This window comes from Brienomyrus brachyistius, chromosome 21, assembly GCF_023856365.1.
Source record: "Brienomyrus brachyistius isolate T26 chromosome 21, BBRACH_0.4, whole genome shotgun sequence".
Lineage (NCBI taxonomy): Eukaryota > Metazoa > Chordata > Actinopteri > Osteoglossiformes > Mormyridae > Brienomyrus > Brienomyrus brachyistius.
In genome coordinates, this window is record NC_064553.1 from 20,123,819 (window position 1) to 20,150,765 (window position 26,947).

The following is a 26,947-nucleotide window of genomic DNA, read 5'->3' on the forward strand; positions in this document are numbered from 1 at the left end:
ATTTGAATAAGGAATACTGGCGATATGCTTTTTAAGGGGACAGCACACGAAAATTATAATACAGAGTATTAAAAGAACCGCTCTTTAAAGGAACTGAATTATCTTAGTGTATTTTACATCACAAGCACTCTCGGTCCGTTGGGGAGTCCGTCCCACTGTACTTGGAGAATGCTGCCATGCATTAATCATAAATTTCATTCAGTTGTGCGACAGAAGTTCCCTTCTAATGTTTTCTTCAACATAACAAAGTCCCACGGTAACAAAAGCGCTGAGGCCAGGATCGTTAATTGCAATGTGGGGAATGCAGACCAGCTGGGGTGGGGGATCGTGCTCAGTCACGGTAAAAGGCAAACGGGTAAATTGTGAATACGCTCTTAATCTAACTACAGCTTCTTGAATTGTGGGAGGCGTGTGTAACATAACGTTGTTCCACATACCAATATCACTACGTATCGGTATCGCAAAACAAAGTTTTAAATGTTAAGATTCTGTCATTCTGAAAATCTGAGTATTTAAGACATTATGTTACATAGCGATTTGTGGAGATAAATGCCCTCGGACAGTAGCGTTCATTTCATATTAAGTCTCTTTAAGTCATTGTTTTATGTTATGCAGGATGAATGTGCGAATTTTAATTAATCATCCTTTAAGGGTTATATGCTTACGGTGTTGTATACTATTCTCGGTGAACAAGTTAACTTATAAAAGTCTGTTCCTCTAATTATAGAATAATATATAGAATAATTATACAAGAGCTATAATTATTATGATGTTATTATTTAATTGTGTGGGCCGTGTTGCTTGATTACATTTGACTCTTCGGCACGTGGGACGCTGCCGGTTTGAAAGACGCAGCTTCACTTGTTTTCTGCACCAAGATGACGAGGTACGTTGCTTTTCTGCTCCCATTTTATCGGATAATTTTTCTTATTTAGTATCTGTCAAATTTGCATGTATATTAAAATATGTTTGGTGAGTAAAGTCAGTATATTGCTTTTAAATAAAGTGATTTTGTTCCGGGGTACAATGTTAATTATATTTAAATTTTATGCGCAAAGTGTAGTTGATATTTCGCTTTTCCGCGTGCGCTTTACTGCGCTTAAGTAAATAATTGCGCTTGCTTGTGAGTAAATTAGTTCATTGCTTTTAAATAAAGTGAATATTGTTGCGGGCTACTGTGTTGGTTATATTTAAATTTTATGTGCAAGTCGGCTAGTTTCCTGTGCCGCAAAGTCTAGATGATATTTCACTTTTGCACGTGCGCTTTCCCGCGCTTTCATGTTGCATTCGGAAGAGGATGCGGGTGGTTGCGCTCGGTGCTGCCTACAGCAATGATATTCCAGCAGACCAGGAGAGGGCAGATGTATTGCAACAAACACAGATAAAAGTAGTGAAGCAAGACCTGAAAAGTTTGTTTGGTGACTAAAATCAGTATATTGCCATTTAGTAAAATTTAAAATTGTTCCAGGCTTCTGTCTTGATTATATGTAAATTGTATGTGAAAGTTAACTAGTTTCCTATGCTATAATGCAGTTGTTCATTGCGAAGGTGTCAGTGCAGAACTGAATTCCATGTGCCAGGAGTGACTGACAGCTCTATTGTATTGCCTGTGTGTTTTTCCTCATTCAGAAACAAACGAATTGCAAAAGCTGTCAGCTGGAGCAACGATCGATACTGGGCAACTTGGGACAAGTGGATGGAAGTGATTGACTGGGAAGATGAGGAAGAGCTGTGCTCCCCAGCAGAATCACCCTCTGACCAGGCTGACCGTTCCATCGTGTCACACACCCGAAAGCCAATTGCCAAGGCAGTTAGCTGGACGGATGATGTGTATTGGGCAGCCTGGGACAAGTGGGATGAGATCATCTGCTGGGGTGAAGAAGGAGAGTGCTCCCCAGCAACTCCACCCATCAACCAGCCTGGGAGGGATAAGGGGTTAGACATGCATGGGTTAGAGGTTTTTCTGTTAAATGAAAGGACAGTCTCCATAAAGCCTGCAGATGACCACCAAGACAGGCTGAAAATAGGAGCCGTAGTGGTCGACCTCTGCCAGTTTGAGCTAGATGGTGTAAATGATAAATTTGAAATTGTCGAAATACAAATTGGAGAGGTCAAATTGGAGGAGACTGCAGAGAGGGGTTTTAATTCAGAATTTGAATTGGAAATTATGGATGTGGAGATAGAGGTTGTAGACAGTGAATTCCAGCTGAATGCTCTTAATTGGGAAATTGCTGGAACTAAAGTGGACAAATTATTAGTGGAACACCTGAACATAAATAATCTAGAAGCAGGCAGTGTGAAGGTGTCCACATCAAATGGGAATGTGGTATATGTCAATGGTATGTGAGTGCGTTTGGTAATGATGGGTGTGAATGGTGTGTGTGTGTGTGTGTGTGTGTGTGTGTGTATGAGAATGGTGATTGAATGGTGTGTGTGAGTGTGAGTGAATGGTGTGTGTGAGTATATGGTGTATGTGAATGGTCTATGTGTGTGTGAATGGGGAGTGAATGGTGTGTGAGTGACTGGTGTGTGTCTGGTGTTTATGAATGGTGTGTGTGAGTGAATGGTGTTTATGAATGGTGTGAGTGAATGCTGTGTGAGTGACTGGTGTGTGAATGGTGTTTATGAATGGTGTGTGAATGAATGGTGAGTTTTTGTGTGTGTGTTTGTGTGTGTGTGTGTGTGTGTGTGTGAATGATCTGTGTGTGTGAGCCTGCCCTGTGATGGGTTGGTGTCCCATCCTGGGTTGTTCCCTGCCTCGTGCCTGTAGCCTCTGGGATCCATCTGACAGCCTGTTCCAAAAGGCAAATTGATCCCCACATCCCTGAACAGGAGAAGCGGTTTTAGAAAATGGATAAATGTTCCCAGAGGTATGAGGCAACAGTGCTAACCACTGTACCATGCATATGTATAGGATATGTAGAAGAATACCTGTTGCAGTTATCTGATGTGTGTGTTTTTCACTCTCCCTGCCGGCCCCTGGAGGTTTGGGCTTCCCCTTTGAGTCTGGTGCCTCCCAAGGTTTCTTCCTTCTAGGGAGTTTTTCCTTGCCACTGTCGCCTATGGCTTACTCACTGGGGGCTTTGGGTGGGGGTGCTCTAAAGCGCTTTGAGACAATGTAATGTTGTGATATCGTGCTATACTTTGTTGTGTAATTTTCTATTTACTCATGCAAATAAATAATTGTTTGATAACAAAAAGCACTTGTTTCATTCTTTTTACTGCGAGCATATCAGTCACTTCCCTTGTGCTCCTGCATTCAAAAATGAAAGTTTGTCCTGCCCTGCACTTAATTGCCATGGATTCTACGGGAATGCAGACCTCTACTTTGGTGGAATCCTGCTGTTGTTGTAGATGGTCTGCTGAAACGCTTTCACATTGTGTACAAGCAGATTTGTTTCTGTATCTCTGTAGAGAAGCATTCTTTTCTTCTACCTGGCAAATCCACAAATATAATAGCAATCCACCAAGGTGCAAGTGCACCTAGCTCTTAAAGAAAATGTTAGAAAAAATTAGTTTATAGCATGTTTACAGCATAAACACAGCAGTGACTGAGTACATCCCTTGTGGACCAGGCGCCTGGCTTTGACTATTTTTCTGCCATTAAACTAGCAAAGGTGGCTTGGCCATGACGTAAAATAACTTGTGCCTTTAAATTGTTAAAAAAAAGTCCTGTGTGTTGTAAAGTGAGGTATGAAACAGATACCAGGTCGTTTCAGTAACGGTCAGCGTACGTTTTCTTCATGTGATTTTGTGGTTTCAAATGTTTCATTGGAATCAATAGTATTTGCCAATTCCAGTTGCCAGGTAACTTCAATAATTTGAATAGAATACATGATAACATTTTAAACTAGATTACAGTTAATTGTTATTTTTCTGTTTAAAAAAGACAATTGCTGTAATTTACATACGACAAAACCTGTAAAAGACATTTTGGAATTCTTTTCTAAATGAAATGAAGGTACTTTGTTACTCCCCTTGGGGAAATTCTATTTTCACCTACCCCATTTTGCCCTACTTGACACATGGGCACAAACGAAGGTGACAGCAAGCCTGGCAGCAAAGGGCAGCCACCTGTAGGGACACCCATGGAGCTGGGGGTTTTACAGTGATTAACAGCAATTTTGCAATACTTTTCTGGCAGTTTTTTTTGCTAGGAATTTACAGTCAATTCTACACTAAAACAGACGTCATTCCTAAGCGCAGCATGGACTGCTTCCGGACACAGTATCAAATGCGACTTCCAGAGTCACTTGAGTAAGCTGGAGATGCTACATCCCCGGGTAAGATTACCTGCAGTAGGCAGCCTACCAAAAGAGGGCCTTTCCTGTTCCCTTGGTGAATTAGAAAACCAGTGGAGAGAGCTCTCCTGTTGCAGTTTCACAGAGATGAACAACATGGAGAACTTTGGATTGAGGTTTTGCAGTATGAGGGTGCTGAAGGAAAAAGGAGTTTTAAAGACATTGGTCTGCCTGTACTGCAGATTTTGTCTCTGCCCATTTCAGATGTTCATGTAAAGCGTGAATTTACTAATGTGACATTCCTTAAATATAACCACCGAAACAGAACGGTTGTAAATTTGCTGTCCAGATTGGTAGATGTACAACTTGGACTGCAAAGAGATGGACTGACACAGAGGCGGAGCTATGGGTAGGCCTGGGTGGGATTGACAGCTGGGCCCACCCATTCAGATTAATGAAATTACATTTTTTATATATAAATTACCGGCTTCTAACTGTTCCTATACATCACTGTTGTTACTGTGGCAAGTACAATAGAATGTGTGAGCTCCCTCTAGTGGTGCTCTAGGTAGAACACCACAGTCGTAGGTGTATTATTGTTGCAGTCACCATGTTGTAAATATATAAGCCAATTTAAGAAAATTTGGGGTAATGAGTTTCACTCAGAAGTCCATCCATCAGCCACTTTTCCATATTTAAAGGCTGCAGGAGGATGCTCACATGGAAAAAAAAAGACTAATTCATTTCTTTATCCAAAACTATTTCTTTCCTCATTCATTAAAACGAAAAGAGCTTTAACTTGTGCGTGCATTGCTTCATTTTAAGCAGCATTATGGAGTATCATTGAAGATAGAAAAGTTTATGAAGGGTCTGATTTTCGACATCTTTTACTCCTGGTTTGGGCTATAAAATTGGAAGGAGTTGCCAAACATGACCGTGCAGGGTCTGCGCTGTTCTCATCTGTGAACAGTGTGTGGGTTTGTGGGTCAGGCATAAATTTGGGGGGAGGGGCTCCCTCCAGCATTAAAATAGGGAGATATCCCCCAAAATAATATAATTCTTCATATTCAAAAAAGTACAGATAAAATTAATCTATCTCACCAGTTAATGTAAAGTTTTTTCACCCCAAGCACACCTACCCTTCCCGAAAATGGTTTAGTCTGAAGTCCTGCTCTGGGGTACGTTTCCTATACCACGATGCACTTTGCAAAAGACAAATATATATCAGGAAAATATATAGCAGGAGATGAAAGAAAAAAGATACATTCTGCAGGCCATGGCTGCTGCCGCCTGGCAGAGGGTATGAGGAGGAAGTGCAGGGACGATGTCAGCATCACCAAAAGGATGGTCGCAGCACTCTGGAGGGAGCAGGTGAGGTGGGCTGGGGGGAGCACCAGTCTGCATTCTCTCACTCCTGGGGAGGACCGAGTATTGGCCATCCTAGATCTCAGAAGCACTTGAGGGAGTCCCGGGGTGCATAAATCTCTGTAGTCTACCCACCTCCCAGACATCTGTGCTTTCTACTCCCCAGCCACTTCCTCTTGGCCCACCAACATTTGTCCCCCTGTAGTGTGATCACCAGGGTTCCTCAATGTGTGGCACCTCCACACCTGGCTCCTCTACATCAGCCATCCCTCCTATAGGCCCCTCTACATCAGGGCGACACTGTCCCCTGAGTCCCCAGAATACCTTTCAGTCTGGTAGATCACCAAACCCCAACCATCCTGCTTCCTTGTCACCACACGCCCCTCCTTCCCCCCACGCACTCAAGCCCACTGGTGCAGAAACATTCGCTGCCAATGTAGTGAAGAGCTCCTCAGGTCTGAAGGTGGAAAAAATATCTGTTCTGAGGGGCATCCGGGAGGAACCGGCAGCCCTGATGGAGCAGTATGAAAGACACCATAAAGAGGTGATCGCCTACCGGAGAGAGACACTGGCCTTACTGGCCCAAAGGGTCAGGAGGCCCAGTGTGACAATATACTGTATCTCCCCACCTCTTAATGTCAAGGGCGCCTCCAAGGGGCGGCCACATCCCTCCTTGGAAACCTCTGGCCACCCCTGTGGCAGCCCCCAAATATGGCTGTAGAGAGATTGTTTTATAGCGAAAGCTGTGGTGCACTCAGGGACCATTAACTGTGTAGCACCTGGGGCCTGCATCATGAAACTGAAAGTCTGAGTTAGAACAAAAGTTTTAGCCTAATAAAGTCAAACAAATGCAATGCGCGATCATAAAAATCATGCCTGTAAGAAGGCTCCTGCAGTTTTAAGGGCGCACCGGTGCATGCAAAGGACTGTGGGTGCACTGTGGGGACACCGAGGCACGCGCTGACAGCGTGTTAGAACTTAAAGTTTTTCCTGGTCAGCAATATATGGAAGTCCTTACATTATATGTATGTATTAAGTTATATAATTGTGCTATGTAATTACCGAATGACGCTAAACTCATTTAGTTTGGCTTTAATTATGCTGATGTTTAATGCCGGTGTTGTGCTGCAAACTGTCCCTCTGCCACGGATTGTAATCTTTCATTTTAATGTAAGTGTAACTTCATTTATCTTGCTTTAAGCAAACTGAAAACTCACATTACTTGTTTATTATGATATTTTACAGACAAACCTGAAGTTAAGATTAACTACCTCCTGTAAAACGTCGCAAATGTGACATCATTTAAAGGCGACAGTAATGCTTCGCTTTTCGACGACAGACGCCTTCAGTCGCAAGAAGTGTTTCATTTTCTTGAATAATATTTTTGATACTTTGTTGAATTAATTCTGCCTCGATATTTTTGATATTCTGTCTTCTTTTCATACTTATAATGCGGCGAATAGCTTCATACTCGGCACATCACACCTGGAAATAAAATAACATCGAACTAAGCAACAGAAGTAATCAGAACATAAGAACTATACAAACGAGAGGAGGCCATTCGGCCCATCAAGCTCGCTTGGGGAGAACTAAACTAATAGCTCAGAGTCGTTAAAATCTTATCTAGCTCTGATTTAAAGGAACCCAAGGATTCAGCTTGCACTACATTATCAGGAAGGCTATTCCATACTCTGACTACACGCTGCGTAAAGAAGTGCTTCCTTAAATCCAGCTTGAAATGTTCTCCCGCTAATTTCCACCTATGGCCACGAGTTCGTGTATTTAAACTAATGCTTGGTTGAACAGCATCCAAACCTGTTAGAATCTTATATACCTGGATCATGTCCCCCCTCAATCTCCTTTGCTTGAGACTGAACAGATTTAGCTCAAGTAACCGTTCCTCGTATGACATTCCTCTAAGACCAGGAATCATTTTTGTAGCCCTACGCTGCACCTTTTCTAAGGCCACAATGTCCTTTTTAAGATATGGTGACCAAACCTGCACACAATATTCTAGGTGAGGTCTCACCAAGGAATTGTATAATCTTAGCATTACCTCCCTTGACTTAAACTCCACACACCTGGAGATATACCCCAACATCCTATTGGCCTTTTTTATTGCTTCCCCACACTGGCGAGAATGGGACATGGAAGCATCAACATACACACCAAGGTCTTTCTCATGATCAGCTACCTTTATTTCAGTGACACCAATGAAATACCTGTACTTTATATTTCTGCTCCCTAGATGGAGTACCTTACATTTATCAACGTTAAATTTCATCTGCCAGGTATCGGCCCAGTCACTAATTAAATCAAGATCCCGCTGTAGCTGCTGAGCCACTAATTCAGTATCTGCTACACCACCCACCTTGGTGTCATCTGCAAATTTCACCAGTTTACTGTATATATTGGTATCCATATCCATCCATCCATCCATTTTCCAAACCGCTTATCCTATCGGGTCGCGGGGGGTCCGGAGCCTATCCCGGAAGCAATGGGCACGAGGCAGGGAACAACCCAGGATGGGGGGCCAGCCCATCGCAGGGCACACTCACACACCATGCACCCACACATGCACACCTATGGGCAATTCAGCGATTCCAATTAGCCTCAGCATGTTTTTGGACTGTGGGGGGAAACCGGAGTACCCGGAGGAAACCCCACGACGACAAGGGGAGAACATGCAAACTCCACACACATGTGACCCAGGCGGAGACTCGAACCTGGGTCCCAGAGGTGTGAGGCAACAGTGCTAACCACTGCACCACCATGCCGCCCCTGGTATCCATATCATTTATGTAAATTAGGAACAATAGTGGTCCTAAAATCGAACCCTGCGGTACCCCACTATGAACGCAAGCCCACTGTGACATTGTGCCTCTTATAACTACTCGCTGTTTCCTATCTGTTAACCAGTTATCAATCCAGGTGGCTACGGTACCTAAAATACCTGTCACTTTGAGTTTAAGTAGGAGCCTCTTGTGGGGGACAACATCAAAAGCCTTTTGGAAATCTAAGTAGATGACAAGTAGTCAGCACCCTGCACTTTAGAAGTATTTAGAAGTTATGTTTTTCATTGGGTCGAACTTGCTATATCTTGACGTTAAAATTTAGAAAGCTATGTGATTTAAAAGTACTTTTTTCACTTTAATATGACATTATTTTATTAATGCTATATTATTAGTTAAACTTTTGTTTTAGTAGTGTGTGAGATCACAATCACCAGTTACAGCTACTCTTTGCTGAAACAGACATTAGACTAATTATGTCTGGATAACTGAGTACATACTGTATTGTGCATTTTTTCCCAGTGGCGAGTCTCCAAAGTTAGCCAGACTTCTGCATCAAGCTGCAAGGATATTAATGAGACAGTCTGAAAATTCAGACATAGTTGTAGCAGAAGCGACATCACTGGTGTCAAATCAAACACCTGGGGTGTCAACCTCAGCCAGTCTTTCTGCACTTGTTGCACATTCTGAATTTAACACATCTAGACAGGACCAGATTGAAAGAAATCTAGTCCAGCTGTTCCAGTTGTATGACCGTTTTAAGAGGACAAAGGGACCCATACCAAAGGGTGAAATAGAGAGCAAGTATAACAACAGAGTCATGGACACACGACTTCTTCTGTTTTGCGGAAAAAGATGTCCATCCTTTGCCAGAAGAACATAGTCATTTACAGAACTGTGGCCTAGGTAGGAAGCGAATAACATTCCCAGATAAAAATGGCAATTACAAAGACCTCTGAGATGTCCTGTATGCAGCTTATCCACCACTTAATACTTCTGGAGGATTTCAAATTTTGGCATGTTTTAGATCAATATATTTGGAACCTCTGCCAATACCACCCAATGGATATAGCGTGAAATACCTTAGAACAGAGAGTGGTTTGAATCAGGCAGTCGACTATATCCGTCCACTCCGTCCAAGTTAGCATAAGCACAGATGGATTGTGTAAGCTTAATGAGGTTAGTCACAAAAAATCTTGCCTTTTTTGTACACTTGTAAATGTTTCATGAAAGCATCTCACTTCTCCTACGAAATATCTTCAATTTCTTTAAACTACTACAAATAATTACTAAATAGAGTTATGTTCAGAGATTTACATATGTCTTGTTTGTATTATGCTGTGTTTAACTGTTATGCTTTCTACCTTAAGGGCCAAGCATTGGTGCTGGAAAAATGTCAGACCTGTAGAAATTATATTCCCATGCAGTCTCTAGTTCAGCATGTTGAACAGTGCTCAAGGTAAAATACATGATTTAGACTTTTTTTGTCTTGCATCACCTGAGACATTATTTGAATGTGTGTTAAATGGACTTTAAAACTCGTTGAGCATTTGTTAAAGTATTTAGATGTATGCTGAGTGATTTTAATGTATCATTTAAATGAAAATGTCTTTATATTCTTCTTCTTGTAAAGCAAAACCAACAGCCAGATACCAGATGCCAGGCAGAGGAAGCACCTTGTACTTCACAATTTTTTCAGGGACTATTTGGACCTTGTTTGCTCTGATGTGAGTGAGTCAGAGGATGAACAAATCAGTCGAGCTATAGAAGAGTCATTGATAGAAATGTCAAGTGAGTTTAATGTTCAAATGTCGCAATTTTGTTATGTAGTGTTTTTTTATGTTTGGTTGTGTGACTGTCTTTTCAGGCTGCAGGATGTCTTGCAGATGCTGCAAAAGGAATATTGATAAGGATGAAGCTCTTCGCTTCAACATCAACCGGAAGAACATTTAGGATGGTGCTGTCCGCACAATGAGGAGACCAAATTTCTCTGCCAGAAAGAGAATTGATGCCAAATTCACTTATGAGGGAAATTCTGTAGAAGCAGTTTATATGGGTGGCCCAATGAGGGAGTTCTTCAGACTTGCATTTCAACATATAAGGCAGAGCCCAGTGTTCACAGGTTCTGACTACCAGCGAGTTTTGGAGTGCCATATATGTGTGTAAGTGTTGCAGAGGGAAACCATCAAACATTTCATATATATGTCAGGCTTTGGTTACTGTTGAGAATGTAATTGCATGATTTCTCATCTTTCTCTGGTAGCTTTAAAAGAAAACAGCTACTTTTATGCAGGAGAGTTGATTGCAATGGGCATAGTTCAAGGAGGACCATCCCCACGTTTCTTTGCTCCAGTCTTGTATCAAGCCATAGTGTCAGGTGCAGAAAGTGCAGACATTGAGGACATTCATGATCATGAATTAAAAAGCTTGCTGTCAGAGGTAGGGGAAGAACGTGAATAATTGCATTTCAGACTGCTGTACAATTTTAAAATGGTGTTTATAGCAATGTTTACGTATTCTTTAGTACGTTTTGTCAGTTCTCTTTATGCTCATGTGCATTTGAAAAGCTTGATATTAATGTTTGCATGAACAAATAATTCACTGTAAAAATAAATGTTTTCAATCCAGTGTCAAGTTGTGGCTTCAGAGTTTAAGAAAAACCTGAACAAAGCTGTTGAAAGATGTGAGACCCACCTGATGCTGGCTGGATGTCTGCGAAGCATCTCTGTCAGTAATAAAAATGAAGTGGTGCAAGACGTCATTAATTGGTTTGTCCTTCAGGATAAGGAAACACTTTGAAAGGCATGTTCCTCATCATGTATTATCCATGTTCAAAGTTTATAGGGCATTCAAAATTAGTGGATGTTTTTTTTCTCTTTTGATCAATGTATCAAAATTTTTTATAGGTTCCAGGATGGGCTTCGTAGCTGTGGACTACTGGATGCTATCCAGAGCCATCCAGGCGTATTCAGAACGGTATTTACAAAGATCAACGAAAAGCTTACAGCTGAGAGTATTGAACAGCAGTTTACAGAACAAAGGTCTGAGCGAGGGAGCGACAAATACAAAATCGAAAATGAAGCTATCTCTTGGATGCTAAGAGAAGGTATTCCTCAACCACAATTAGAACCAAACTTAAAAGGATGTGGAATTCTAAAGAATGATGGTTCTTCCTAATATCAGCACTACATATATTTAAGTAAAATTCAGCCTTATTTACTTTATACATGGAACCTGGCAAAAGCAGCCAGCCATTACTGACACATGAGAAATTATAGATAGAACATTTTTCTTCTAAAATGTATAGTAATTTGTATCAAAATTGTAACTAATTAAAAATTAACTGACTAAGTATATATGACTATACTATACGCTACATAGTGCAGGACAGTTACACTTATTTTTGCATTGTTCATTGATTTTGCATATGCTTCATACAGGTTGATAGAACTGTTTGTTGTTACATTATTTTTACACTACAGAGACTTAAACTGTGCCTTATTGGCTCTTAAACTCAGAATCTCTCGAGTCCCCTTTAGGAACAGGCTGGGTCATATGATTTGACATGTTACACACTGGATAACTGTAACAGGTTTTCTCCTATATATCCCATACATGGGGATGGCACAGTGGTGCAGTGGTTAGCACTGTTGTCTCACAACTCTGGGACCATCCAACCATCCATCTTCTGAAACTGCTTCTCCTGTTCAGGGCCGCATTTAAACCCAAATCCCAGAGGTGTGAGGCGAAAGCGCTAACCACTGCATCACCGTGCCACCCGCCTCTGGGAACATACTGCGGTTAATTGGAGTTAACAAGTTGACCATGAGTGTGAATGGTGCACACAGGCAGGCATGTAAGTAGGCAGGCATGTAAGTAGGCAGGCAGACAGGCAAGCGCGCGCGAACACAGACAGGCAAGTATGCACACATGCATAAAGGCACTCCTCCAAACAGTCAAGCACACACGCACACAGGCAGGCACACACACACATAGGCACGCACAAATGTACGCACACAGGCACGCACGCAGACACACACACACATAGGCAGGCACAGACACAGGTAGGCTCACAGGCACTCAGAGGCACCCATGCATGCAAGGACACACAGAGACACAGGTGCATACAAGCACACAGGAATGCACGGACACAGGCACGCAAGCACAGGCATGCACAGAGGCATGCACACACACAGACATATACACACAGGCAGGCACACACACGGACACACACAGGCGCGCAGACAGGTAGGTACTTACACAGGAATGCACGCACCCACACAAGCACGCATGCACTCACACAGGCAGACATGTACACAGGCACGCAGACAGGTAGGTACTTACACAGGCATGCACGCACCCACACAAGCAGGCATGCACGCACACAGGCAGACGCGCAGACAGGTAGGTACTTACACAGGCATGCACACATGCAGGCACGCATGCACGCACAAAACTCCTCGTCCTTAACCCAGGACTTCCAAACATAAGCAAAACACAGTTACAATATTAGTTGTAATTATTAGCATTAGTAAGATTCCCCTTACATTGCATAATAGGTAAGAAATAAATGGATGTAGAGAAGAAACATGTTTACAATTCAAAGTATATTAGAGATGCTGTAAGTATGTATGTGAAGGGTTCAATGGGGCTAATCCCACAATGATTAAAAACAATTCGACAAATTCAAATAACAGGCTGAGAAGGATGTTCAGCTTCAGCCACCGGCTCTCGTTTTTGACAGTGGGGTGTAATTTTGCCGGTTCTTTCCTTTCTTCTGTTTCCCATACGTTGTTTGCAGAGGCCCCTTCACCACATCGCCATGTGATGTGGACACCTTCACACTGCCTGCTTCTAGATCATTTATGTTGAGGTGTTCCACTTTAGTTTCAGCAATGTGTAAATTAACATCATTCAGCTGGAATTCATCGTCTACAACTTCTAATAATAATAATAATAATCAATACTTTATTAATCCCTGTGGGGATATTGCGTTTTTTTGTGTCTCCCTCAACATGCCCTTTGTGGAGTAAGTTGTCTGTGAAGGGCAGCTACCTGTTGGGGCGTCTAGGGAGCTGGGGGGAATTAAGGGCCTTGCTCGAGGACCCGCAGACGTGCTGAGGCTGGGTTTGAACCGGTGACCTTCCGATTACAGGCACAAGGACTTGGTCTATGTATTGACCCCTGCCCCCCAACTGTGTATGAGTAGCATTTATGGTGTTTCTTGAATGTGAGCTAGTACATAAACCAGCTAGTACCCACCCTTGCAAAAATACTCTAGAGTTCCGTCATACACATTCTTTTATTTTCTTGCATTGTCCGTTTTTGTTCATAGTCTGTAATTTTCCGAATAACGGCAATTTCAGATAACTACTGGAACTATGAATTCCGGAGGGGAGAATATATTCATGCAAGTTCCATTACATGCTATAGATATATTGATCTGATACCTTTCTTTATCAGACTGTTACTGTACCACTGTTAAAAACCACAGATATTTTATTCTGATTGTATGCATTTCCTTATTAGGGCACATTAGTTAGTTCTTTTAAAAAATCAGTTTATTCTGACATCGTAAATTTCCTGATCAGAGTTTACCCTCTTTAAAATGACAGGGTTACACTTGTGCCATTTAATTTCCGTAATCTGTGGCAGTCAGTGACAATGACTTATTTACTACCAAACAGCACTGAGATTGAGTAGAGTGAGGGGCTTAGGGCGTATTACGGAAGAATAAAAGCTGAGTCCTGTATCCAGGCGAGATGCGTAGCTGACAGGCTGATGAACGTTTCAAACTCTTACCTCCACCGTACTGACAGGAACGGCGAGCAGCTGTGGCGTCATGGCATCAAACTTCTGTTTCTCCAGGCAAGAAAACAACCAAGACCAGCCTTAATAATCTAAACACTTTGAAGACTGATATAAATGGTAAATATGAGGCGTGAATACCATCCAACACTACCAGTTACTCAGTGAATACTCAGTCATGCAGAAATATAATCTAAAGTTATAATTATGGGGACATGTGGCCATCCACTGCAGGTGACAATGTCCTAAACTCTTTCATACTTAAAGAACGCTTACAGTTATTACTTTGTAAGGATGCATAGAACTCCAGTTCAGTATATTTATGGAATATATACAGCAGCAACTACTTTATGGTCATTTATTAAGTAACAGACTTATTTTCTACCTGCGGGATCTTATAATTATGCTGAAATAAAAATGTAACTTACAGCGTAAAAACATGGAATCCAGTCCAAAATTTATTTAGTTTGACATGTGATCAAAATTCAGAGTAAACTAATACATGATAGCATGCATGCAAAAGATCAAGGGCAGAACAGGGGCTGTGAACCCAGTCTGCATTAAAATGGAATTAACCATCTCTCTCAATATAAAATCGGGATAATTATTCTCTTCAGAGGCATCCATAGAATAGTGTATCCATCCCCTCACTCCTGTGTATAGAGGCATATCCTAAGGCTCCGGCAACAAATTTCAGCTCAACAACAGCATCAGTAATTTTACAGCTAGTTTTAAAACTTGCTTTAACATACAGTGATTGCAGAAAATGATAAACAAATTAGGTAATATTAATTAAATCATTAAAATGTGCAGAAAAGGTTTTGAAGTTTACATCACGATAAATGAGAACTACACGTGATTACTAATTACTGTTAACTAATTTGCTGTCTGGACTTTTTACAGTGAGGGGGGAAAAGTCATTATATGTCAGGATGCCAGTCAGTGGCACAGACACAAGTTGGCCAGCTGGCCTATTCATTCAGCACCAGCCCATCAAGTAGAGAATTTATTTACGTAGTTTTAAGTGGACAGATTTCTGACTAATTTTCAAGCATGTGCAACAAGCAATGACAGATATTGACGTTAGTTTCACACATTCAAAAATATTCAGTAACTGCGTTGCTTGTGACATTTGCGTTTGGTTTATACTTTCATAAGGTGTTCGAATTTTTAACCAATATGTTTTGTTTTGCCATTTCCAAATATATGTGTTATTCTAACATCCGGAATACGGCACGTATGGTAGATGTTCATGGACGTGGATGGTACTCACACAAAGGATGTGAGGACCGACTTCAAATAGCATATCTCGGGGGGGCCAATAGTACTATTGGCACACGTTTCCCTTCGTATCAAAACATGGGTTAGTATGACGTGTTCGTAGTGAGCATATATATCCTCTATCAGTTTTATCACAATCTCGTATATCATACCTTTTGTTAGTATAGGTATCTAGCTATTCTCCCTTTACCTGTAGAGTCCATTAATCACGGCGGGGGTTGCGGAAAATAAGGAGGACGCTATAGCGGATCAGTCCAATATTTATCTTCTCCGTCAACTCCGGGAGAGAGAGCAACAGGACAGAGACAAAAAAAATCCAAAATCGAGGTAGTGAAAACAGACAGGTGGTCAGGCGATCGGCATCGGCAGTGAGAGGGCTAGGCTATAAGCGAAGGGCGGAAGAGGCAGAACAGAGGTGGAGACAGGTCAGGGAATAAACGCTGGAACTTAGCACGGAGGGCTGAAGACCGGCAGGTGTGCCAAACACGAATAAAAAGGCTCGCCGATTACCCCGACGGGCATCAGCTGGTAGAGGAGGGCAAACGGTAACCGGTCCTGCCGGTTCTCGGGACAGGTGTAGAAGCGCTACGGCCGCTGCTCAACTCCCTCCTAGGGAAACCAGCGGGGGTGTGGCAGGGGAGTCCCGCGTGACATCATAGGGGCTTCCCCTGGGCGATCCACGACACCATTATGCCCCTCCAGCTATTATGGACAACCCGTGGAATCTACATTGAGCTTGGTGTGTAGCTACATTATACATTCCCCCATGCCCAGTGCATAAAGTATCATTACACTGAGGTATTTCAGGCTTTAGATGTAACCACATAGTAGAACTAATACTCCACAGTTGCTTCCATGCACTATGATTAGATGTCAATAACATTCGTTGAACATTATTTCGTTGTATTTTGGCATTTAACATAGCCATAGTACATGCAGTCCAATTCATCCATCGAGTTCGGTCACAGCCACTTGAGGGGGCACTCCGGCAGACGCAAGGATGTTCTTCCCCCTATAACACCCCCTGCAGAAGTACATCTCACTTCCATTAGTAGGGGCCAGTTCAGCATGGTTGGTTTGCTGGACAGGTGAAGTTGTCTTGCTGTCGATCTTGTATGCTGCTTCTCCATCCAATCCTAAAAGTGGAAGTGTGCTCCAGCTCGGTCATTGGGACTGTATCATAGCCGAAGGCTGTCAGCAGCATTGGCCACGCCGTCCACCAGGGCCATTGCGCCATCCTTCACGCATAAAGAAGAACTGACATCCACATTACTGTAGTTTTCTCATAAATAACATTTATTAGCTGGGATACGTCACCAACTTTCGGCGCCTGGCTTCATAACGGCCACAGTGTTATCTTGTCCCACTGTTTCTATAAGGAAGCATTCCAATTATTCCTTTTTCTGGATCTATTTTTATAAATGAATTGTGAAGGAAAAGGAAAATATGCAAAGGAGGCCAAACTAACACTGCAATCTGGAGTAATGTATTTTATTCTTTTTATAATAATGGATGAAGTTTAGCTTCCTTACACTCTCTCTGTACCTCTGTTTCTAATGCGGGTTTACGTGAAGAGTTGTACTGTATTTAATCTAACTACAGCTAGATCAGTACCAGAGATATAAACACTGGATGTCGCGTTGAATACAGCCGTCTATGGGAGCGAATGCGTCAACAGAGCCGCCATCTTGGGACGGGGTAGAGCTCCTTTTAAATGAATGAACGTCTATCAGGGACAAGCTGGCATTCAGAAATAAAGAACCATAAATGGGCAAATTTGAGAAGCGATTTTTATTGTCTTGGTTCATTATAAATGTCAGACATGTATTTACGACCGAGCCACGAGTAAATCGACAGGGAAGCGGTTTTTCTTAACACAGCCTACTTTTATGTTCAAAATGTAATGCGCATATAGGTATTTTTTCATTCTTCCAATCGAAATAAACATACACTACTCTCCTACTACGTGCAGAACAATGCAAATACAAAACACCACAAAAAAGGCCAGCAATGTTAGCTGAAAGACCCTGGTAATCTCCATGATAAATCCCATTGTGTTACCACTCATGCATTTACATTAATGCAGGCCGGCTCGTGGCATTGGCAATATAGGCAAATGCTAAGGGCGCCATTCATCCAGGGGGTGCCACAAACGGAGGAAGAAAAAAGTGTAACATTCCACTATTCTTAAAGCTAGTTGGTATTAATGCGTCTTAATATGAAAAGAACAAGCCCACATGAATTTACCTGCTAAACAAAGCCTATTAAGTAGTAATAATAATAATGATGATGATGACGATGATGATGATACATAACTTTCCTATGAGCCCCCCCCCCTTGTAACCTCCCTCAATAACAAACACAAGTTGATCTCTGATCACGGGCATTTATTCACATATCTATCCGGTCGAGCATGCCGTGAGAACTAGATAAAATAAAGCACATACATCAAAAAATGAATAAGTAAAAACACAGGCAATTTCCTAAAAATAACCAAACACAAACATAAATAGGCTACAGCTCGCTCACACCATTAACTTATGACTGCAGCTCATACAATAACTCCAATATCCATGAATATTGACATTATAACTTAAAACACTTTCTCAGCCGCATAACAAATGCTGCACTTATAACTGAGCAAAACAAAAATGTTACCAGCAAAACTGACCAGACCTCAACCCAAACGCAACATTAGTTCCGCTATAGTTTCCCTACGCCTGGGGGGGCGCCGGCGCTGATGCTCGCCTAGGGCGCCTCATCGGCTAGGACCGTTACTGCATTTAAGCATTTGGCAGACGCCTTTATCCAAAGCAACGGGCATTTGTATAGACTTGTAGAGAACTATAGACAATGAACTGTACACAATACATTTTCCAGACAAAGAAAATTCTCTCTTTTTTTTTTTACATTTAATATGAAAGATGAACATCCGTTTACCTGCTTTTTGGAAAAATAACTATAGACAGGGCAGGTCCATACACACAGGCATCTTGTGTATATTTGTCAAGAACTATAGCCAATGAACTGCAATATATACTGGTGTCAGTACAGAAGCTGTGTCTTTCCTGTGGGGTGGGGGTGGGAAGACAGAGGCTCTGTGTCTAGTATTTAGTATCCTTGTAACAATACTATTTTACACAGTTTCTTCCTCAAACTGCTGCTCTGTAGTTGGAGAGTATGTACTTTTGCCACATGGTCTTCTCTCAACTTGTGAAAGCAAGACAAGTGAAATTAAATTGAAATGATGGTTGCCAATGCCATCTTGAGTTTCAGCAATGTGATCACAACGATTAAATATATCCTGAAAACCTACATCTGCTTTCACAACCCTATTCAACAGAGACTGGATGTTGGAGGCCTGTCTGATGCACTGCTCAGCTGAGCCAATCACCTTTACTGTACCATGGCTTAGTATCAGCAGGCCTCCATTGTTACGCAAGGTCAGCAGATGATAGTTCTGACGAGACGTGAAGGCACGGCTGTACTAACCAAGCTACTGCAGCACATCACACTTCAGCTTCTTCACGACCTGCCTAACAACAAAACCTGTGATATACACCAGAGCATTCTCAGTTAGGGCTCCAAAGCTGGCTGGCAAGTAGCTATGGTCTAACACAACACCAGTGACTTGCTCAAAAGGAGAGGACCCTCTTGTGTCCCTGTCCTTTGGCATGGCTTTGAACAGCAGAAATGCCCATGTTGCCTACATCAAAAGCTTTCTTGCATATCTTGCAGTATGCCCGATGTACATTATCTGTCACATGCCCTATCCAGTACCTGAACTCAGGATTTATCGTCCATTCCACCTTAAACGTACACCTCCTTCACATGATTCTGCTCTCCCTCACTTCTGTAATTAGAAACACATTCTCTACAGCATTTGACAAAGTAAATTGTAAATTTCTATTTGCAGTTCTACATAAATTTGGATTTAGTTCATCCTTCATAAGCTGGATTAAAACACTATACAGCTCTCCAAATGAATGTATTAGGACAAATGAACTATTTTCTCGAAGCCTCCGTTTGCAGAGGGGCACCAGGCAGGGCTGCCCGCTCTCTCCCTCGCTTTTTGTTATCTTCATTGAGCCACTAGCAGCGGCGATTAGACAAAATTTATATATTAAAGGAATTCAAACAGAAAAAATAGACCATAAGATAAGCCTTTATGCAGATGACGTATTAATCTTTCTTAGGAACTCACCAGCCTCTCTTCTTAAGACAATATCACTTATAGATAAGTTCTCATCTATATCAGACTACTCCGTCAACTGGAGCAGACCAACAGTTCTGCCTTTGAATTGTAATTTCCAAAACACAACTGCTACTCCGTTGCAGTCAGGTAACCTCAGATACTTAGGCATACATTTTTCCACCAGGCTCTCAGACTTGGTACAGATGAATGACATTCCAGTATTAAAAATGGTAGAAGATGATTTCATGCGATGGAAAACTCTACCTATATCACTCATGGGTATAATTGCCACCATTAAAATGAAGATCCTGCCTAAAATCAACTACTTGTTCTCAATGATCCCTAATATTGCTTGGTTTATATCACTAGACACAAGCATCTCATCATTTTTATGGGAGAATAAACCATCGCGAATAAGATTAAAAACCCTACAAAATGCTAAAGGTGATGGTGGTCTAGAACTACCAAATTTCTATCACTACTTCTTAGCCAACAGATTGCAGTATGTATCAAATTGGATTAAATCAAGCCCAGTAGACAGTCCATGGCTGGACTTAGAACAAGCAATCAGTGGAGAAGTAAAAAATCTCTGATCTACCCTTTATAAGTCGTAGCATGAAGTGTTATAACTGTTTTAAAAGCCTTAGTAACCTCATTGACAGCCTGGTGGGAATTTTTAAAAATAACCAGGTCTGCACTTAGCCCTGTAATCTAACACCCATTTGGAACAATCCAGATATTTGCCAAAAAAAGAAAGCATTGAACTTTCCTGTATGGCGTGATAAAGGGATTATAAATCTATAAATAGATGACTCAATTTCCCTCCCAACCTCAAAATGGGAGCAAGATCTATCCATTGATCCCGAGCAAAACGTTTTGAATCAAATACATTTAAACCCTTTCAAAATGACTAAAAGTCCCAACTTGCAACTTGTACAATACAAAACTCTCCATTGAATACACTACACAGGACAAAGGATGTTCCAAATAGGCCTTAAACACTCAAACTTATGTACCCACTGCTCAGGTAACTTTGTGGAGAACTACAGTACATGCATGCAATATGGTCCTGCACACCGGTGCAGAAGTTCTGGCAGATGATATGTGAAGATCTATCAGTATGGTTTAATTGTCATATCCCAACCTCACCCACACTGTATATTTTAGGAGATGCAAGTGAATTAGATATGGAAGAAAATAAGGCACACATAATCCTTACTGCCTTAGGCATTGCAAAGAAAACTATCTTCATGAACAGGAAATCAAAAAATAATTTATGTATTACTCAGCATAGAAATTTACTGTTAGACCACTTAAGTATGGAGAGAATATCTGCTCCCATCCAAAATAAACAATTATGTGAATTGGATTCTCTCTGGTCCACTCTCTCTCTGGGCCAATTCCATTATATGGGGGGGGGTGGTCGGCTGTGGTCTCGTCTCCTCGGGATCCTGGCGGATGGCGGGGTTGGGCCCTCGAGCAATGGGCGTCTAGTGGCTTCTTGGGATGGCTGCCGTTTTATGATGTCTGGGTGTTTGCCCTGGCTGGGGGTGGTGGGGGGGAGCTTGGGCGGGTGCTAACTGGTGGTTATGGGGCGTGGGGTCTGGAGTGCTGGTGGTGGCAGGGGCTGGCCCTGGGAGGGGCGGTTGACCTCTTTGGGGCAGGCCTCGGTACGGGGTTCGAGGCTGTGGCGCCCGGGGCCTGGCCATCTCTTCGGTGGGTGCCTCCCTGCGCCGGGGTGGCCTGTGCTTCCCCCGGGGTGCCGCCGAGGGTGGGGGAGGGGCGGGGTGGGTTTTGGTGCTGGCGGTGCCCTGGAGGCCCCGGGTCCGCTCCTTCCCGCTCGGCGGGGGGGGCTGGGGTGCCTACTAAGGCAGCTGGTTAGCTGGCTTTCTTTTTCCAGGGGGTGAATAATCTGCCCCCTGGCCTTATGAATCCTAGCCCCTCTCCCCCCTCATTCACAACATGCCACGCACACATGTAGGACCTCTGGGGGGGGGGGGGGGGGGGGGGGCGTATGCCGTGCATACTACGGTGGGGAGGGCCATTTACGTGGCCTTACTCACTCTGTTGCGCGGCCTTCTGCCTCCCCGTTTTAATTGCACTTTAGTCATCACATACCAGTATACACACGGGGCCTTGGGGGGCGGGGGCACTACTCAGAGGCTTGGTGGCATCCCCCGTCAATTTTAAATTCATCTTAGTTTCTCAACTGCCATACTCACCCTTACACTACATACAGTCTCATACATCACCACACGCCTCCAACACTCTACCTTTCACACAGGTGCATGGGGGAGGAGAGTGGGAGGGTCTTCCTACTCCCCTGCTTCCTGCCGGGGGTGTGGGGGGGGCGCTTGGGTGGTCGCTCGGCTGGTGGCGCCCTGGGGTCGTGGCTGGTTGCATTCTCCCGCACGTCGGAGGGCAGTTCGGAGTGAATGGGCCTATTACATTTACATTTACATTTACAGGATTTGGCAGACGCCCTTAGCCAGAGCGACTTACATAAGTGCTTTGAGACTCTGCAATGAATTTCCGATGCTAGCTCAATAAGGACCCAAGCTATGAATACTATCTCTGAGAACTCCATTGAGTAGTGCAGAATTTTTTTTTTTTTTTATAATTTTTTTTTTTTTAAACACACACCAGAATAAGAGTCGAGAAAGAATATAGAAGTTCTACGTCAGGTATTTCTGAAAAAGAAAAGTCTTGAGTCGTCGCTTGAAGACAGTCAAGGATTCAGCTGTTCGGACATCTAGGGGGAGTTCATTCCACCAATTAGGTGCCAGGACAGAGAAGAGCCGAGATGCGTGTCTTCCTTGTGCCTTGAGGGGAGGAGGGACCAGTCGAGCAGTGCTGGAGGATCGGAGAGATCGTGGTGCAGAGCGGGGTGTGATGAGGTCCTTTAGGTAGGATGGTGCCAGAGAATTTTTGGCTTTGTATGCGAGCATCAGTGTTTTGAATCTGATGCGTGCAGCTACAGGAAGCCAGTGGAGGGAGTGCAGCAAAGGAGTGGTGTGGGAGAACTTGGGAAGGTTGAAAACAAGATGAGCAGCTGCATACTGAATCAGTTGGAGGGGACGGATGGCGCTCAGTGGTAAACCCGCTAGAAGCGAGTTACAGTAGTCAAGGCGTGAGATGACGAGGGACTGGACGAGTATCTGGGTAGCCTGAGTGGAAAGAAATGGACGTATCCTCCTGATGTTAAAGAGGAGAAACCGACAAGAGCGAGAAAGACTGGCGATATGTGAGGAAAATGACAACCGATCATCTATGGTAACTCCAAGGTTTCTAGCAGAAACCGAAGGACGGATCAGGGAGTTGTCGAAAGAGATCGCAAGGTCCTGGAGGGGGGATGAGTCAGCCGGGATGTAAAGCAGCTCAGTTTTACTAGTGTTGAGTTTTAGCTGGTGAGTGGTCATCCAAGATGAGATGTCAGCCAAGCATGTAGAGATCTTAGTGGAGACATGAGTGTCTGAGGGAGGGAAGGAGAGGATGAGTTGAGTGTCATCGGCATAGCAGTGGTAGGAGAAGCCATGTTAGGATATAACTTCGCCAAGAGATTTAGTGTAGAGGGAGAATAGGAGAGGGCCAAGAACCAAGCCCTGAGGGACACCGGTGGAAAGACAACGTGGAGTAGATGTGGATCCATTCCATGTCACTTGGTATGTTCGGCCTTCTAGGTAGGAAACCAGCCAGCGCCAGGCCAGGCCACCAATGCCAAGACTCCTAAGGATGGATAGGAGAGTTTTGTGGTTGACCGTGTCAAATGCTGCTGATTGGTCAAGAAGGATGAGGACAGATGACAGTTTGGCCGATCTGGCAGCATGTAGCTTCTCAGTGACTGCTAAGAGGGCAGTCTCTGTAGAGTGAGCTGCATTAAAGCCAGACTGATTAGGATCCTGGAGGTTGTTCTGAGAGAGATAGAGAGAAAGCTGGTTGTAGACTGTACGTTCGAGGATTTTTGAAAGGAAGGAAAGAAGCGATACTGGTCGGTAGCTGCAAGTGTCTGAGGGATTTAGAGTGGGTTTTTTTAGGATGGGAATGACCCTGGCTATTTTGAATGCTGTTGGTACATGACCGGAAGTTATGGAGCCATTAATGATAGTCGTGATGAAGGGGAGAAGGTCTAGAGAGATTGTCTGAAACAATGCAGAAGGGATTGGATCAAGTGGGCAGGTGGTAGGGTTGGAAGATGAGATGACTTTCATGATCTCATCTGCCGTAAGACCGGAAAACTGGGCCAGTGAGGGGGGAGGGAAATCCTTAGTGTGTAGTGTAGTGGATGAGGGAGAGAATGTCTGACAGATTCTGTCAATCTTCTCGGCAAAGAAGTTGGCAAAATCTTCAGCAGTCAGGAAGGAAGGAGCAGGAGGAGGGGGAGGGTTGAGAAGAGATGAAAAGATGTTATGGAGTTTGCGAGGATCTCGTGAGGATAATTCTAGTTTGTCTTTGTAAAAGGCAGTTTTAGCTGCAGTCACGTCCATAGAGAATTTGGATAGCAGAGTACGGTAGGAAGACAGATCTGCATCAAGCTTAGATTTCTTCCACGTCCTCTCTGCTACCCGCAATTCTCTTCGGTTAGTACATAAGAACATAAGAACTATACAAACGAGAGGAGGCCATTCGGCCCATCAAGCTCGCTTGGGGAGAACTAAACTAATAGCTCAGAGTCGTTAAAATCTTATCTAGCTCTGATTTAAAGGAACCCAAGGATTCAGCTTGCACTACATTATCAGGAAGGCTATTCCATACTCTGACTACACGCTGTGTAAAGAAGTGCTTCCTTAAATCCAGCTTGAAATGTTCTCCCGCTAATTTCCACCTATGGCCACGAGTTTGTGTATTTAAACTAATGCTGAAGTACGTAATGCAGCTGAAAGCCAAGGAGTAGGCCGAGTTTTCCTTGGTTTGGAAGACAGCGGGCAGAGGTTGTCCAAGGATGTGTAAAGTGAGGAGATGAGAGTATCAGTTGCAGACTCCAGTGCCAAGGAGGAAAAGGAGTCAGGGTCAGGAAGGTAAGACAGGGTGCAGGAAGCAACAGAAGAAGCGGAGACAGAGTGGAGGTTTGGTCGAGTGGGGAGGAAACGTTGAAAACTGGGATTGGGCAAGACGGGTAGGGCAATGGTAAAGGATACAAAGTGGTGATCAGAAATGTGTAGAGGAGTAGAAGAGATGTCAGTAGCCGGAGAGGGGCGGCTGAAAACCAGGTCGAGGACGTTACCTCCTTTGTGTGTAGGAGAGGAGCTGTTGGATGTTAGAGAGAAGGAATCGAGAAAAGGGAGGAGACCAGAAGAAGGGAGCTTGTCATGGGGGAGGTTGAAGTCACCAAGGAGAATGAGAGAGGAGCTGTCAGTGGGGAAGAGACTGAGGAGAGTATCAAGCTCCTCTAGAAAGCAGCCTAGGGGGCCAGGAGGGCGGTAGACAACAATGATCCGAATATCGAGTGGAGAGGTAACAGCAACTCCATGGAATTCAAAGGATGAAATGTTGAGATGGGGCAGAGAGAGGGGCGTGTAGCACCAGTTCCGAGTTACCAATAGACCTGTGCCACCACCCCTGCCAGTCTGGCGAGGAGAGTGAGAGAAAACATAAGCAGAGGAGAGAGCTGCTGGGGTAGCCGAGTTCTCAGGCGATATCCAGGTCTCCGTCAGAGCCAGAAAGTCAAGAGAGTGGTGTGAAGCAAGGGCAGAAATGAAATCAGCCTTCTTTACAGCAGACTGGCAATTCCAGAGGCCACCCAACACGCTTCGCTGTGACTGGGGTGTTATGGGAGGGTAGACAAGATTACTGAGAGTGCGGCGCCTGGATGTTGGATGAGATATTCTAGGTCTCAAAGATAAGTGTACTGGTATATGTCTAAGGCACATGTCTGTAGTGATGGTGTGAGAGATTGCGAAGTAGAGGATAGGATAGAGTAGGAGAGAAAGGTTTAGAAGCAGTAGTAACAACTAGACTGTTTACCTTTATCCGCCACAGACACAGGTGTCTGTGGCGGTGTCACCTTCAATTTAAACTCAGTAAGCCCTGCCCCTTGTCTGTGTATGTTGTGGGGATGTGTGTATGGTGTATGTGCATGGCTGCGAGGTGTGTTTGCGGGGTGTCTGTGTGGATGGTGGCGGCCTGGGTCCGTGCTTGCTGCTCCGTCCTGGGTGCGGTTGGTTTCCTGGGCATGGTTGCTGGCCCCTTTCCACTGGCTGGTGGCCCGGGGGGGGCTCGGGCCTCTCCAGCGTGGGTGAGGCTCTCTACTGGGGGCTGGTCGGCCCTCGGCCGCCTGGGGTCCTAGGGGCCCTGGCCTTAGCTCATATGGGAGTGGCCGCGCCCTCGCATTTGGGAACCCACCTCTGGTTCTTTGGGGCTCATGCCCTTTTGGCTGCGGGGGCTGCGTCTGGGACCTCCCTCCTCCCCCGGCTGGAGTGGAGGCATGGCTGTTATTGGGACGTGGGGCCCGGCTCTTCCGTGCTCTTTGGGTGCTGCGTACGTCCTGGTCCTCCCGGGCCTGTCTCCGCCGACCTCTGGCTCTTGTGGGGTGTGGTTGCGGCCTCCCACCCTTGCTATTTAGTCCATTTCATGTTGAAAACACACGCACACAACACACGCACACAACACACGCACCCTAGCCTGCATCTCGCCTACACAATTGAGCACACATGCACGTATACTTGCACGCATCCATCCAAGCACACACTAAGATTTTATATGCTTGTATAGTTGTGTTACTTTCTTCACTTTTTAATTTTGTTTGTTCCTGAATTCATCCATTTCTGGATAATTTCACATTTCTGAATTTATCCACTCTTGACATGTTTCTCACTTATTCCTTTTTTCTTTTTCCTTCTTTTTTCCCTCCTAATCTGTCCCTCCTCTTCGGCCAGCTCACCCACTGCAAAATTTTGTATGTGTTCAAAATAAAATAAATAAATAAAATAAAATAAAGAAATCGATTAATATGAGGAGTCTATACAGAGTTTATAGAGCCCCTCATGGTAAAGCAAACATGTTTGGCAGAGCAGTGCATTCAGACCTCGATTCTGCTAAAGCTGCCGGACAGGACAAAGGGGAAAAAAAAGAAGAAGGTGGGGGTCAGTGCAGCAGTGGATAGTTCAGGTCCAGAAAGTAAAAATCCAGACCAAGATTTAGTTTCAACCAACCAGCTGAGTACTCTGTGTCTGTGGCTCTTTACACAACTAGTTGTTTGAAACAAAATCCAGGACTGGATTTTTACTCTCTGGACCTAAACTATCCACTTCTGGATCAGTGTCATTCTT

At 43.8% G+C, this 26,947-nt stretch overlaps 2 protein-coding genes across 2 annotated transcripts in view; one reads left to right on the forward strand and one right to left on the reverse strand.

Annotated features, from left to right (window-relative positions):
- The window catches only part of LOC125717169 (protein NYNRIN-like), a 143,398-nt gene extending 135,362 nt beyond the window's left edge, over window positions 1-8,036 (reverse strand). Inside the window, exon 1 of the mRNA XM_048990163.1 lies at window positions 7,606-8,036. The gene's annotated coding sequence lies outside the window, so the exon portion shown is untranslated. The remainder of the gene's footprint in view (window positions 1-7,605) is intronic.
- On the forward strand, window positions 1-25,694 carry LOC125717148 (uncharacterized). Its single transcript, XM_048990122.1, has 3 exons — window positions 1-886; window positions 1,630-2,296; window positions 25,659-25,694. The coding sequence occupies exons 1-3, from the start codon at window positions 879-881 to the stop codon at window positions 25,692-25,694; spliced, it is 711 nt and encodes a 236-aa protein (XP_048846079.1). The 5' UTR covers window positions 1-878.
- Window positions 25,695-26,947: the final 1,253 nt, after the last annotated feature.